This window comes from Sus scrofa, chromosome 3 (assembly GCF_000003025.6).
Source record: "Sus scrofa isolate TJ Tabasco breed Duroc chromosome 3, Sscrofa11.1, whole genome shotgun sequence".
NCBI classification, from domain to species: domain Eukaryota; kingdom Metazoa; phylum Chordata; class Mammalia; order Artiodactyla; family Suidae; genus Sus; species Sus scrofa.
This window is the reverse complement of record NC_010445.4, coordinates 9186283-9201713: the sequence shown is the minus strand read 5'-3', so window position 1 is coordinate 9201713 and position 15431 is coordinate 9186283. Positions and strand designations below refer to the sequence as shown.

Sequence of the window (15431 nt, the reverse complement as noted above, 5' to 3'; positions counted from 1 at the left end):
CATATCTGATCAGCTCTGTGGGACATTGTCACTTTTACCTGCTCTGCTCCTAGAGCAATGACAGCCCCTGCTTCAGCCCAGCTCATTGGACCCCAGCCCATAATGCCTCCTCTGAACAGGGGGTGGCACTTCTCATCCGGGTCCCCTCACACTTGGAGCCACACCGGTTTTGTTCACCACGGTGCCCACCACTCAGTGAGTACCCCATAAATATGTGACAAATGAATAAATAAACTCAGCATACATGGTCTGACTGGGTTACTACAACGGCCCAAGCCCAGGGATGGTCAGGGACTTGGTCTCCCACCATACACAGTGGGGGGGCCACAGTAGACAATCAATGAGCATTTGCCAATGTGAGTTGCCTTTGCTTGTAAAGGGGTGAGGTCCCCGTCACAAGCGGTATGCAAGCAACAGCCACTTGACAGGGAGACTCCAAAGGACACTCGGCATCTAGTAAGGCTGGACTCAGGGGACTGATGGACCCCCACCCCCCTCATGCTCCACTAGGCCAGGGGTTGGAAATCTCTGCGCAGGGCAGTGGTGATGAGATCCCCAAGGCCAAGGGAAAGGCGAGTGGTCCCCGCTCAGCAGAGTGGAGGTTGGGGACAGTGATGCCGGGGGCGCGGAGGGAGGAGACAGCCTGTGACTCGGGCAGAGGCTTGGAGGAAGGAGATTAAGGAAGCATTTGGAAAACAGCGGCGGTCCAGGTGGTGGCAGAGGGGGGCCAGTGCACATCCAGCCTGCTAACCGTGAGGAGTTAGTGACGAGAGGCTAAGGGTAACAGGGGACAGGTGAAGTCCCACTTGCTCTGTGCGGTCTGGGTGACAGCTGTCACCCTGCGGCGCAGAGGGGCTGTGTCCTAAGGCAGTTGGTTTCTTTTAAGTTGCCTTCCTAGCTGGGTCCCCTGAGATCTTGGGTTGCCCTCTGGAAAGTGGGGTGCTTGTCACGAGGGACTAAGTCCCCTGACTCACCGGGGCCAACCTGAAATTCCGGTTTGGAGGCTAATTGTTCCTGGAGGGACCTGGCTGGGAGCAGAGACCCCCTCAGGGGTCTCTCTGGCCCCAACAACTTGCCCTCTCCCCGTGACCCAGCTGTGGCAGCAGACTTGCTGTGGCCCCACCAGGCTGATGCGGGACAGCGGAGCTGAGTGTCCTCAAAGACTCCATCCTCATGGAGTCAAACCCTGGCCAGTGACTCCAGAGCCTACCTCCTTTTCTTGGCACAGGGCTGATGGCGCCATATCTCAGATGGGGAAAACTGAGGACTAGTGTGTTGCTGAGCGAGGGTCCCGCAGCAAGGGCAGAGCTCGGAGCCTCCCTTTCTCAGGACCACTGTCTGCTCCTGCGTGTCCCCCCTTCCCCCTCCCCAGGGACAAGCGTTTCCCCCACCATCCCTCCCCCGGGGTCTCCATGGTCTCCAGCAGACTCTGACTAGCTCCTCCTGCTTTCGCAATGGGAAGGAGAAGGAAGCCAGGGCAGGAAACCGCTGGGACTAATTTGCTAAGCATTTGTAAGCTCTGCTGTGACTGACTCAGCGTCTCAGCGCTATTCCCTCCTCCTGGCAGGTTGGGCAGCTCTCCGCGTGCTGGGACTGTCTTGGACCCTTGGGAGCCCCTGTATGGTCCCAGGCAGGGATCCCCGGGGGCAGGAGCTCAGGGGCATCAGGCCTTGCCTGAGGATGCCTCCGGCCGGCAGGAAGCAGGGGTTGTGGCCCCGGATGGCACCAACTCTCCCTGCTCAGCAAGCCCAGAGCCAGGAGGCCCCAGGGCTAGGCTCAGGGACAGAGCTGGACAGGGCGGCTTCCCGGGGCTGGTGCAGACCGTGGCACCCACCCCTCTACCCAGGCCCAGAAAGGGACAGGCACCTGTTGTGGTCACCCAGCTCATCCCCTGTGGTGGGTTGTGGTGTGGCTGGGACTGGAATCCTGGTTCCTGTGCCCAGAGCCAGTGTCCCTTCTTCCTGACCTCTGAACATGGGTGGCCCGTGTGTTTGCTCCCTGCCAGGGGATGGCACAGCAGGGCCAGGCCCCAGCTCAGGGCGGAAGATTCCATCACAGGCCTCAGGAAGATCAGAGGGACTAGTCAGAGTCACTGGGTCCGGGATGGCTTAGGGAGGGCACATCGGGATGAGCAGAACCTTCTGGAACCACTAGAAAGGGACTCTCATCCCAGGACCACCACTTATCAGCCTTGGGTGGGGGATTTAACCAGTGTGCACCCCAGTTTCCTCTCCTGGAAAAAGGGGTAACAACATGAAGACATGTCTTAGCCTGATTTTCTGGGTTTTATAAAGGTGAGCTACTTTTAATATTTTCGTCATCACATTCCCTCCCCCAAGATAGAGGATCAGCCTAAGGCCACCTCCGGGGACAGTTAAGCTGTCCTGTGCCTGGGGATGGGTGCACTCACCACTGGAGCCTGGCACTGCCGGCCCTGGCAGCCCTTCAGACAGGGTGGCCCCAGGCGGGGGCGGACTTGGCTGGACGGACAGGGCTGCCAAGCTGCACAGGACACACGGGGCCCTGCCAGGGCAGGTGCAGACTTGGCTTGACACAGGAACTGGAGAATTCTCGGGCTGGACCAAGCCTGAGGGGAGGGGCCACACCCCGATCCGCGTGTGGCAGGAACGGATGGGGTGTGACTTCTCACGTCTCCTCGTCAGGGTCACCTCTGTTCTTCCTGTTTGTCCCTTTGCCTCTTCAACTCCCCCATTATGTTCAATGCCCTGAGGGGTCCCGGCCTGGGGTGGGGAATGGTGGCAGTAGTCCTATTGGTTGAGGGGCCCCGATGGGCTGGCTGATGCAGAAACCCTTTCCGGCAGCGGACCAGGGGGTGTCCTGTGCTCCCCACTTTTTACATGGGAGGACCGAGCCTTCTGGAAGATGGTGTCCCACCCAGAGTCACACAGCTCGTCGGGTCAGGCCGCCTTGCAGCTCAGAGTTTTCCCAGCAGGCATGGGAGCGCTCCTAAACTTGCATGGCCCAAAGTCAAGTCTTCCCAGCTGGTTCCAGGCCTCAACTTACTGTGTCCTCAGCCAAGGGCCTCTTCCGGGGCCGCATAGATCCTGGTGGCTTAGACAGTCTCTGGATCCCACAACCCCACCCACTCGGATAGGCCCCAGGCAGGTGCCTGGCAGGGAGGCCCCCATCCCGTCCTTTGTCACCTTCCCAACTGCTGTCCCGACCTGGAGCCCTATTTAAAGAGCCGTCCCTGAGCTCACCCAGGCCCGCTGCAGCGAGAGGGAGCCCTCCAGACCATGGTAGGCTGGCACAGCCCTGCCTCCCGACCCTGACCTCATCCCTCAACTCCGACCTCATCCTGGGACTTTGACTTCATTCATGATTCTCAACCTTCAGCTCTTGCCTGAACTCACCCTGCCCTTGATCTTGTCCCTCTCACTGACATCCTTGACCTTGACCTGATTCTCTGCCTGGTCCTGACCTTTCTTCCCCCTTGATGTCATCCCTGAATCTGGCCAGTCCATCCATGGGGGTCCTAACTTGGGTCTCTGCTCTCATGGACTTTGTGGAGGCCACTGAGGTGAAGGGGGGCCGTGAAGAAGAGGAGGGTGGAGGGGACAGGGTGGGCCAGGTTTGGTGATTTCAGGCTGAAAGTAGGACTCTGATCCCACTGAGGGAACCTGATTCCTGTGGGGGTTGGGGGTCCCTGTTCCAGGGTAGCCTGGGTCCTGTTGAGCCTGGGTGGGGGCTGCAGGTCCTTCAGGCCGTGTGTGGCCCAGCCTGCCGCCCTCCCCCAGCCCTTGTGCTCCAGCTCCTTGCAAGGTTCTCAACGTGGCCTCTGTCTCTCACACCCTCATCAGTCCCTCTTGGCCTGAGAACGCTGACTTGACCGGCAAACCTCAGCTCAGAAGCCACCTCCTCCGGGAGGTCTGCCCTGAGCACCCCATTGGTATAGCGGCTTCTCTGCGTCTTTAGCCCTTGTCCCTGCTTCCACCAGCCTCTGCTGATGGACTCTGAGCTCCTTGGGGACAAGGACAGGGCCTGATTTAGCTCTGGGTCCCTGGGACTGCACGCAGGGCCCGGATGGAGGTCAGCAGGTACCTGATTAATGTCTGGATAAGGGAGGCATTAGCTTGGTTTTATACATGAGGCTCAGGGCCGACAAGTGATTTTCTTAACTTCCTGGAGGCTGTGAGCAGCGAAGCCAGAATCAGTTAGAACTCAGGTTCGGGCGACCCCTTTTTGCCCTGAGATAGTTCCTTTGGGGGATTTGTATTTTTTTAGAGGCACATTATAAAAGGGAATTTCTCTAAGGCAGCTGGGCTGGAAAGGGTCCTGGCTGGGAGATGAGAAGGCCTGTCAGGGCCCTGGGCCTCAGGTTTGCCCGTGCAGTAGGAGCAACCATCCCTTCCTTCCTCGTGAGGTTCTGGAACGGGGTCTGGCACACAGGACGGTGACGTTTCCCAAGAAGGCCGTGAAAGGCTGGGGCGAGGCAGGGATGGGGGCCGCCCGGGGCCAGGGGCAGGCCTGAGGAGAGAAAGGGCAAAATAGCCCGCAGACGAAAGTGGTTGCTTTTTATTAATCAGAAGGAAATGTATATGTAATTATGGGAGATGAATTCCACGGGGAGGTTCTTTTCTTTGTGATGTCTGAAGGGATTTATAAATATTACAGGGGTTTTACGGCACCATAACGTCCTGGCCGCCCTGCCAGCCCCCTTTCAAAGGATTAGTGGAGACAAAGGACCCAGTAAAAGCTAATTATAAGTCAGCCAGGCGCTGCGGCTCCTGATGTGAGCCCAGGGAAGTGGGGGCAGAGGCAAGGGGGGGACGGGGGGGGGGATGGGAGTGAGCTGGGGGAGGGGAGACCACACAGGCGCTGGGGTGGGGGGCAGGGGAAGCTCATGCTCTGGGGGCGGGTGACAGGAGTGGCACAGGTTGAGAAGGTCTACGGGGCTCCCTTTCCTCCTCGTCCTTTGTGAAGTCCCGCCGTCCTTTGCCCCCCATCACGAGCCGAGTCTGGGGCCCTAATGATGGCTGCGGAGGGAAAGGACCCACAGAGGGGTTTGGGGACAGACCCCAAACAAATGCCCCATAGCAGACACTTAGGCCCTGGGAGATATCCGGAAAGAAACAGGTGGAGGCAGGAAGGCTGGCCAGAGGCCCTCCACATGGGTGGTCACCTGAGCTCCAGGCAGCTACTTCCAAACCCATACCCACCCTGAGCCAGGCCCCAGGAGGGGGAGGGGGGCCCAGACACGGACCGACATGGGGCCTTGGGCAAGACAGTGTGCTTTGTGCTACAGGGTGTGGAAGCCCAAGACTGATGCGGAGGGGAGGAGGAGGGAGGGGAGCTTGAAGGTGGCCTGGTCGGAGGCGGGGGTCAGTCAGGGAAGGCTTCTCAGAGGAGGCGGCAGGGGAGACGCGCCTGAAGGATAAGGATTCATCCTGGTGGAAGGCAGGGAAGGCATTCTGGGCAGTGGGGAAAGGAGAAAATGTTGGGAGAGAAGAGAGCTCGAGCACGCGCAGGGGACCTAGGCAGAGGGCGGGAGGGGGGGATGCTCCAAGGAAGAGACAAGGGACAGACCCTGCACAGCCAGGGGCCCAGGTGGCATTCTGAACACCCGGGAGGTGGGCAGGAGAAGAAGGGCCCCCACATGGGGGCTGGTACCAGAAAAGAGTCCCCTCTCTGCTCCGCATCCTGGGCACAGACCCATCGCCCTCTGAGTGGTGCACAGGATCCCGAAGCAGCAGGTGGCCCCTCGAGGTGGGTGCTCCGTGAGAGGTGGGAAAACGCCCTGTTTCTCCGCAAGGCTTCGTGAGGAGCCTGGTCTGTCTGCTGCAGCCCCCAGGGTGGAAGAGTCATTCAGGAGATGGGGGGCGGGGTGAGTGGGTGGGGGTGGCAGTGGGCGTGTGGGGAACCTGGAGGGGCTTCTGTGAGGCCTCGCCTGGAACCTCACAGGCACCAAGAAGAGCCCGGAAAAGAGCAGAAGGCGCGGCCAGCTCCAACGTCTTCTCCATGTTCGATCAGTCTCAGATCCAGGAGTTTAAAGAGGTGGGCCAGCTGCCCTGGGGCCCCTGGGAGGATTACTGGGGGGCATGGAAGGCCCTTAGGGAGCCGACAAGGCATGGGGGCAGCCCTCAGTCCCTGGGGGGTGGTGACGTCACGGTCCTTAGAGGCTGCCATGCTGTACCTCAGACCCGGAGATGTGACCAGCTGTCCCCCACAGTCCCTATACCCCCTCTACCTGAGCCCTTGCTTGCTCTGTGGCCGCGGGCAAGCCCTTCCTCTCTCTGAGCCTCAGTTGCCCTCTCCGGGATGTGGGGTTGCCTGGAGCGTGGAAGGCAGGATGGGTACGAAGCCCCAGCCGCAGACTGGCACACAGCCAGAGCTCAGAGCGGGCTAGCCATGACTCTCGCGCTGGTGTCAGGCTGTGCTGGGTGACCGGGTGGCCAGAGGGGCTGCACTGAGGTCGCCCGGGCAGCAGCGGGCAGGAGGACAGCCCTTACAGGGAAGGGGGACCTCCTGGTAGGGGCCATGGCTTGGGCTGATGGTGTAGGAAGATGGCTGTTCAGCAGCCATCTCTCTGGTAGGCTTTCACCATCATGGACCAGAACCGGGACGGCTTCATCGACAAGGAGGACCTGAGGGACACCTTTGCTGCCCTGGGTGAGTGATCCGCAACTGGAGGCTTGGGGTGGAGCCGAGCCCAGGCCATCCAGAGAGAGGGGGTGGCTGGGGACAGGCCAGTGGGTGTGAGGGCCCGGGGTGTTCCAGGGGCACAGAGGAGGGGCGGCCACAGCCTGGAAGGTCAGGGGAGGGCTCCTGGGTGTCAGAGCAGGACTGGCCAAGGGAGCGAGGGGGGCATTTCAGGTACAGGAGTGGGAGGGTCAGGTGAGGGGTTGGGAGGGCAGGAGAAGACGCCGGGGGCAGGGAAGAGGCCGGACATATGCTCCGGGCTCCAGGTACCCACCGGGCTTCGGCTGCCCGGGAGGCTTCTGCCTTCTCTGAGGGCCCAGGGACAGGCCTCAAGGATGAATGGGGGCTTGGGGTGGAGGCGACAGGGGCATAACCAACTCACATCTGGACTGAGATTTGAGCTCCTGGTGATCTGGTTTCCACTGGGGCCATGAGGAATCCTAGAGTCCTCACCTCCAGGCAGCCCTCCCCGGATACCTGAGCCCTGACGCCCAGGTCTCCCAGCCCCTCTGGGCCTCAGCTTCAGCTTCCTTGGGCCTCAGTTTCCTCATCTGTAAAGTGGGGATAACCTAAAACCTATTCTCCTTCTCAGGGAGGCTGAGGTGGTGGCAGGGGGCTGGTGATGCTGGGGGCAGCCCAGGGCTGACTGTGGCTGAATGTGTCCCCATCCTGGGTTCCCGTAGCAGGTGGAAAGGGCCTTAGGGCTGGGAGGGGCGGTAGAGCTGCAGGATGCTCCCATTTCCCAAGCACTGCTCTCCTGGGAGGCCTGCAGGCCGGGTCCCCTCGGACTCTCATTGTACGCCTGGGGGTCTCCCGCCCCTGCCCCAGGTCGCATCAATGTGAAGAACGAGGAGCTGGAAGCCATGGTGAAGGAGGCCCCCGGGCCCATCAACTTCACGGTCTTTCTGACCATGTTCGGGGAGAAGCTGAAGGGTGAGTGAGGCCCCGGGTGGCCCTGGGAAAGTGATGGGCGTTGGGGGGGGTGCTGTGTGCTGACATGCCCCCCACCAAGGCGCACCATATCTGGGAGCATGACGTAGCTCAGACACCAGCCCCCTGGGGTGCACACACCAGGTCCCCCCTGCAGGGCTGTGAGGGACCCAGGGGGACAGTTTGCATAAATGCCCTTTGCCCACCGAGCCCTGGGTTCATCTTGCCTGCTCTGCCTTACCGCCCCTCCCCCCACCCGCTGCCCGGCAGGAGGTGTACTGGTGGGCAGTGGAGGTGGGGAGTTTTCTGGAAGCTGTGTGGCCAACCCCAGTGCAGGATGGGCTTCTCTAGGGAAGGGACCAGGGCCTCGTCCATGAGTGAGGAGACCTGGGCTCGGATGAGTGACCACACTGACCCTAGGTGTCCCAGCATCAAAGTGGCAGGGATGGGACCCTAACCCAGACTCTGGCTGTAACCACTGCACTCCCCTGAGATGCAGCATCAGGCCTGGGCGGGGGTTCCGGGCTCCAAAGGAAGGGCCAGGCTGCGGCTGCCCTGGGAGGTGGTCTTAGTGCCACCCACTCTCAGGCTGCCCCTGCCTGCTACCCTCTCTTGGGCTCAGCTACATCTGGGCTCAAGACCTGACCTCCCATTGACCCCCAGGCCTTGGACAAGGCTTTCTGCTCTCAGTTTTTTGTCTGTAAAAGGGGGGGGGGTTGTGTTAGTTTCCAGAGGCTGCTGTAACAAATGACCAAGAACTTGACAGCTTAATACACCAGCCACGAATTCTCGAAGTCAACATAGGGCAGGTCAGCCTCCTTGAGAGGTTCCAGGGGAGAACCTGTTCTCGGTTTCTCTGAGCTTTTGTGGCGTCGTCACTCCCGTCTCTGCCTCTGTGGTCACCCTGCCCACCCCTTCCGTCTGTCGCCCTTTGCCTCACTGTCATAAGGACACTTGTCGCTGGGTTTAGGGCCCACCTGGCTACTGTAGTGTGATCGCCCCATCTAGAGATCCTTTCCTTACACCTGCAGGTGAGGTGACATTTCCAGGTTCTGGGGATGAGACATGGCCGTATCTTTGGGAGGCCACCACTAAACCCACGACAGCCTGGGGCTGTCTAGCAGACTGCAAAGTGCCATTGGGTCGACTTCAGGGCAGCTGTTTAGGGTTATTCCTGGGACCAGAGGGTGGGGCGGGGTATGCTCCCTGGGGAAAGACATGCGTGACTCCAGCCAGTGACTTGAAAGCGAGTCCCAGAGCTCGTGTCGGTCCGTGGCTGAGCTAAGAGCCATGACCCAGGGATGCAGCTTTTTCTCATTTTTGCAGGGGCGCCGGGGCTGGGGCTCCAGCTGTGCCTGTCATGCACACTTGGCCTGCGGTGGGGACAGGAGCCAGGGGCCGGGCCGACACCGCCTCCTCCCTCTAATTGGGACGGGGACGCTTTGTCATGAGGTTCCCAACAGCGATGGGGGAAGCAGCCTCCCTGTAGCTCATCTGATGAGGTTCGCAGTCTGCAGGGCAGAGGCCCTTTCCGGGAGGAGGCGGGGGGGAACGGGGCTCTGGTAAATGTCCAGCCACAGGGCCTGAGCCCAGGGCAGAGGGTCCACATGTGGCTAGTCCTCAGGAAGGCGGGCTGGAGCCAGCCTGTCCCAGGAGGGAGGCCTCTCCAAAGACCCTGGGAGCCCAAGATCCCACAGCAACACCCCCACACACCCCCACCATAATCCCTTGGCCACCCCTCCTCCTCCCACAAGGCCAGGCTGTGACAGATCCTGGGCTGAGCTTCTGGCCTGGGCACACTGGCCCCCTGCCATCCTGCCTAGAGGAAGCCCACTGCTCTGCCTCTAGGAGCTCCCAGGCCAGCAGGGCCAGCATTGAGCCTGGCTCAGTCCCAGAGGGGCTGAGTGACTCAGACACCCCCCTGTCCTAAATGAGCCTGATGCGGACACTCAGCTGATTCTGACCCAGTCTGACGGGGGAGACACGGCTGGGCCTGACCCAGTCTGAGAGGCAGAAGCACAGATTGGCAGAACAGGAGGCTCTGGAGGTCCAAAGAGTTGGCTTCAAACCCTTCTTCCCCTTATTCGTGGGGATCTCAGGCAAGTAACAGCCTCTCTGAGACTCCGTTTCCTCTTTGATAAACTGGGGACATCAGCACCTGCCACATGGGTTCCACAGGGTGAAATGATGAAACTGCAGGATGGGACTCTGCAGCGAGCACTCAGATGTGTTTGCGGCCATGATGGATTAATGTTTGTCAGGAGCTTTACTCTTGGTGAATATTATCTTAACCTACCCTGGGAGGCGGGCAGCAAACCCCACCTTTGTCTCCATTTCCCCAGTGACGCAGCTGCACCTTAAAGAAGGAAGGGGAGGCGTTCCCTCTGTGGATCAACGGGATTGGGGGTGTCTTGGGAGCCCTGGGACGCAGGTTCGATCCCAGGCCCCTCGCAGTGTGTGAAGGATCCAGCGTGCCACAGTGGCAGCTTAGGTTGCAACCACAGCTCGGATCTCATCCTCCACCCCAGAACTTCACATGCCGCAGGGCGGCCAAAAATGAGAAAAAAAAGAAAGAAGAAGGAAAGGGACATCCCCTGGTCCACAGTGAGCAGGGAGGGCAGGTGACAGAGAAAGAGCACCGGGTAAGGGTCAGCAGGCCTCCTGCTGCCATTCATAGTCCCTGGGACCTTGGCTGAGACCCCTCCTCTCTCTGGACCTCTGTTTCCAGGTCTGAACGACCAGGGGCAGGGCATTCCGTCCCGCTGGGTTCTGAGAACAATTTCCTCTGATGACATCTTTCCCCAAAGCTCACACTATGCAAGTGTTAAAACTGGAACAGCCCTGGCTGTGCTTTCCCCACCCCCATTGGGCCCAGCATGTTGGCCCACCTGCCCTGCCTCTGGCCTGGACAACCTCGCAGACGCCTCCAATGCCACTGCCAGAGCCCCCACCTCCAGCGCCCAAGAGAAGCTCTTTCTCCTCCACCCACAGCCTCTCATATACCTCCTGGGAGAGGAGATCCCCAGAGCTGCCCCCTCCTACACCTCAGTGATCACGGCATCCACTGTGAGACCTTGGACAAGTCACTTAGCCTCTCGGAGCCTCTATTTCTCCATCTGTAAAATGGGGCCAGTGGTCAGGAGGGTCAAGTATGTAGTCAATGTGCAATCGGGGTCCCTGCGTACAGCCGTTTAGGCTGTTCGCTTTCACGTGCAGAGTGCCTGACGGGCCCTCTCTTCCTCATTCTCTGAAATCTTACTTTTCTGGCCTCACCGTGGAATAGAAGCTGGGGCGGGGGCTCCCCGAGCTACAGGCCTCCACAGGGGTCCTGGGACCTGCCCCCCCCCACCCCCGCTTCAGCCCATCCTCTTCCTCCTGCCCCTCCCCCCGCTTCTAGGCACGGACCCAGAGGAGACCATTCTCCATGCCTTCAAGGTGTTTGACGCGGAAGGGAAAGGTTTCGTCAAGGCCGACTTGTGAGTCCCCTCTGCCTTCTGTTCGCTTTTCCCCTCCCCGAAGACTCAGGTGATAGATGGACAGAGGAGGGTCCTGCCTGCCCAGCTCAGCATCTCTCGAGGTCCCGTCCCCTCTCTGGGCCTCGGTGTCCCCATCTGGGTGGAAGTGCACAGGGAATGTGGGGTCCCCGGGCAGGTGGGGAGAGGAGGGGGGAGAGGTGGGCCCTGAAGAATACTTTGGCTGGAGCAGGGAACATTCTAGATGCAGGAACATACAGAGAGAAGAGTCTGGAGTTGGCATGTTGGGGGTTGGTGAGGAGGAGCGGGCTATGGCTGCAGGGTATGGGCAGGCAGGGGGCACGGAGACTGAGCACAGAGCAGTAGGTGGGGCCTGTGTGGGCTCTGGACCCTGTCTGCCCTCGGTTGGTCGTGGGAGAGCCCTTCTAAGAAGGAGTTAGGTGGGGGCAGCCTGGAGGCCAGCCTGGAGGAGGAGGAGAGAGGCCTCCACAAGGTTCTTGCCCTCTGGGATGGAGGGGCGTGGACGGGTGACTGAAATACAAGAGGTCAGCACCCATGGGAACCAGGGTTCCGCAGAGAGGAGAGACATGCGCCAGATGTTAGCCAGGGTCCGGGTGGATGTGGGGACGGAGACGAGGCCAGGGGCAGGGACCTGCTCGGCTGGAGAGGCACAGAGAGTGAGGTGGCTGTGGGCAGCTGTCCGACTGCCACTGGGCTGGCCTGTGGAATACAGGAGCGCTGATGCCTGCCATGCCTGGGGGCCTCAGGCCAGGCAGGACACAGGGCAGAGAGCCAAGGGTTGCGGGCAGGGGCTGCCGGGCAGAGGCGGGCTTCCCTGGGACTGAGACACTGAGCAACCTCTGAGCTGTCCCTGGGCCATCCCTTCAGAGCCTCTAAGGCCTCACTGGGCCTGTGGGTGGCCCTGGGCACAAGAGATTTCTTCCTCAGGCCCAGGCTTCCTGACCAATTACTGTGATGCTTTAGACCTTGGCTTGAGGCTCATTTTGCTTTCTATTAGAATCAGCCTGTGATGGAGCTGGGGGCGGGGGGGGGGGCAGGTGGGGGGTGGGGAGCGGGGAGGGTCTGTCTTATCTCCGAGACATCCTTACTGTCCTCCACCCCCCAAGTTTCAAGTCACACTCTCTTCAGGGGTTGGGGAGCGGTTCCCGGGGGGTTTCTCCCGGCTGCAGCCTTGCCTTCACCCCATTGCCTCCCCGTCTCGGGGACCTAGGGAGGCAAGGGGCGGGGACAGCCCTGGAGTGGCCTGAAACTACCCTTCTACGGCCATCCAGCTTCACTCCCGCCAGAGTGAGGTCAGGGCTGAAAAGAACCCTTTGGGGACCCAGTTTGGGAAGCGAAGGTGCCTTCCCCAGGCTCTGGGATGGGGAGGACATGGCTGCCCGCCAGGCAGGCCACAGAGGAGGCTCTGGTTGAAACAGAGTCTGTGAAAAGTCCCCAGCTTGGAGAGCTGGAAACTGTGACTGTCCTGCAGTAACATGAATAATGGAAAATGCGCGTCGGTCCCAAGCGGGGGCCGCAGCTGCCATGGGACACACGGGCGCTCAGGCGCCTGCTCAGCCCTCTGACCCCACCCCTGCCCACTGGGCCCCCTGAGAGCCCTGTGGGGCCCTCCGACCTCCCAGAGGCAGCAGGCCCTCCCACCCAGGCCTCAAAGGCCCCACCTCCGGCCATTCCCCCAGGCCCCGGGCCGCTCTGGCCCAGGGGGACAGGCCCACCCACCACTGCAAATCAGGACCCTCTCCGAGCCTCAGTTTCCTCCTCCATAAAAGGGGGATAATGGTACCACTCCCAAGGGCTGTGAGGAGCAAGGAGACCTGGGCAGGCCTGGACGCGGACGCAGGTCACTTCCCACCCTGGGCTGAGTGCAAGCACCTTGTACGCTCCGAAGCAGCTCACAGACATCAGCCGTAATCAGGAGCTGAAAAAGGGATGCGCCTAGAACCAGGGCGAAGAGGCTCCCCTCAGAGACCTGGAGGCTGATCATTAGTGCACAACGGGACATTGGAGGGGTCCCCACGGTCAGGTCGGCGTCCCCACCTGAGCAAAGCGGAGCATCCACACCTCAAAGGAGGCTGAGAGCTGAAGGGGCGCCCGAGGCCACATGGCCATCACCCCAGCATCTGCGGGTCCACCCAGAGTGGCCGGTCCCCTGAACGTGACCCTTTCTCTCCTTCATACAGCATCAAAGAGAAGCTCATGACGCAGGCAGACCGGTTCAGCGAGGAGGAGGTAAGCACTGGCTTTTCAGGGCAGGGCCCGATGGCGTGGCTCAGCGAATGGAGCAGCCTCGAGGAAGTACCCTTATTTAAATCATCTGCTGAGATGAAGTCACCCTTGACTCCTGGGATGGGAAGCAGGAGGAGTAGGGGTAGCTCTGGGACCCCGAATTGCTGCCCTGGCCTCGGTGCCCTCCGCCCTGATGCCTCCATCTGCGAAGAGGGGAATGACATTCTGCCTGAGCCCCTGGGGCAACCCCCCTCCCGCCCCTGGGCTCTGGCCCCCACCGTGCCCGATCCAGGCTGACTCCCAGCTCCTTCCCCAGATCAAGCAGATGTTTGCAGCTTTCCCACCAGATGTGTGTGGCAACCTGGACTACAGGAACCTGTGCTATGTCATCACGCACGGCGAAGAAAAAGACTAGAAGGAGCCTGTGCACCGCCACCGGCCCCCCCCACCGAACCCACACATTCAGAGGCAGCAATTCCAGGGGGCTGGGGTGGCAGGGGTGGCTGTTGGAGAGCCCCTGCCGCCAACATGTGCGGGGAGACGGCTCCCTTGCCTGTGGGTCGGGGGCAGAGCGAGAATAAACGATGTTAACAAGGTCTGAGTTTTCGTGATTTACGCTCCGGTTGGGGAGAAAGCTAAACATTCCCGTGTTGTTGGTTTTTCCAAAACTTTTCACTTCCTGGCTTAGCTCAAATGTTCCTGATGAGCTGGTGTTTAGAACTAATTGACAGTTTTAATGATCCCCAGCTGGGTCCCAGGACACTGTCTTCATTTGTGAAGTTTTATTGAGCACCTAGTGAGTGCCAGACCTGGGGCCAGTCCTAGGGACACAGAGATGAGCCAGTCCTGTCGCTGGGCGGGCAGAGGACAGGTCTGGGGAGGGGAGGATGTGGGAGTGGTCCAGGAGAGACCTGGCAGCTGGGAACTGGACAGAGGCAAACCTGGAGAGGAGCAGGTGGACTCTCGGGACACTGAAGGGGTAGGCAAAGATTGCTTAAGCAGGGTGGGCATGACACCAGCCATATGATGAAAGTGCAGAAGTTGGACTTCAAATGTAAAACTTCCACAGTTCCCTTTGTGGTGCAGTGGAAACAAATCTGACTAGTATCCACGAGGACACAGGTTCGATCCCTGGCCTCGCTCATTGGGTTAAGGATCCAGCATTGCTGTGGCTGTGGTGTAGGCCGGCAGATGTAACTCCAATTAGACCTCTAACCTGGGAACCTCCATATGCGGCCGGTAAGGCCCTGAAAAGACCAATAAATAAATAAATAAATAAAACTTCTGCTCGAAGGTACCATGAAGAGCGTGAAAAGGCCAGACGCAGGCTGGAGAAGATATTAGCCACAGTAGATGACAACAAAGATCTTATATCCTGAACATACTTTTAAAAAATACTATGCATTGCAATTATCTTGTGGCGCACCGGGTTAAGGATCCAGTGCTGTCACTGCCGTGGTGTGAGTCGCTATGGTGGCTTGCATTTGATCCCTGTTCTGGTAACTTACACGCGCATTGGGATGCAGCCAAAAAAAAAAAAAAACCTACGCATCAATAACGGAAACATAACCAAAACAAAAAATAAAACACAGGTAGGTGACAAGGTCAAAGTCAGAGCTGGGAGCGAATCCAGGCAGCCTGGCTCTGAGCCTGCACCCATCAGCTCTCCCCCACACTGCTGCCCCACGCAGGGGAATGTGGGGCGGGGACTGAAAATGGGGTCACAACAAGGAAGTCCCTCTCCTGGTCCCTTGCCTTCCTGCACCCCATGTTCCCTCTGGGCTGGGGATCAATTGTCCTCATCAGCCTGGAGGGATGGGGGTGGAATAGTCCAAAAGAGCCCTTCCTCAGCCAGGCCTCGCTCTCTCTGCTCTCTAAGAGTCTGGCTTTCCTGGAAGTCAAGGACTCAGCTGCCCAGGAACTCGTCAGACCTGTTTGGGTCCCAAGGAACCAGGCCAGAGCCGAGCTTTTGGAGGGGGTGGTATCATTGGCACCTGCTTGCCCGCCTGGCAGGTCTGGGCTCCGCTGCTCCCTGACAGCAGGCCTGCGGGCCCTGTATCATCTGAGGACAAAGGGGCAGCCAGAGGGGCTCCGTGTGGCTCGAGAGGGGAGACAGGGAGC

At 59.9% G+C, this 15431-nt stretch overlaps 1 protein-coding gene across 1 annotated transcript; it reads left to right on the top strand.

The window, feature by feature from the left end:
• Positions 3238-13906, top strand: MYL10 (myosin light chain 10). The gene is made up of 7 exons (XM_005661932.3): positions 3238-3260; positions 5923-6015; positions 6555-6630; positions 7489-7593; positions 10988-11066; positions 13265-13313; positions 13627-13906. The coding sequence occupies exons 1-7, from the start codon at positions 3258-3260 to the stop codon at positions 13723-13725; spliced, it is 504 nt and encodes a 167-aa protein (XP_005661989.2). The 5' UTR covers positions 3238-3257; the 3' UTR covers positions 13726-13906.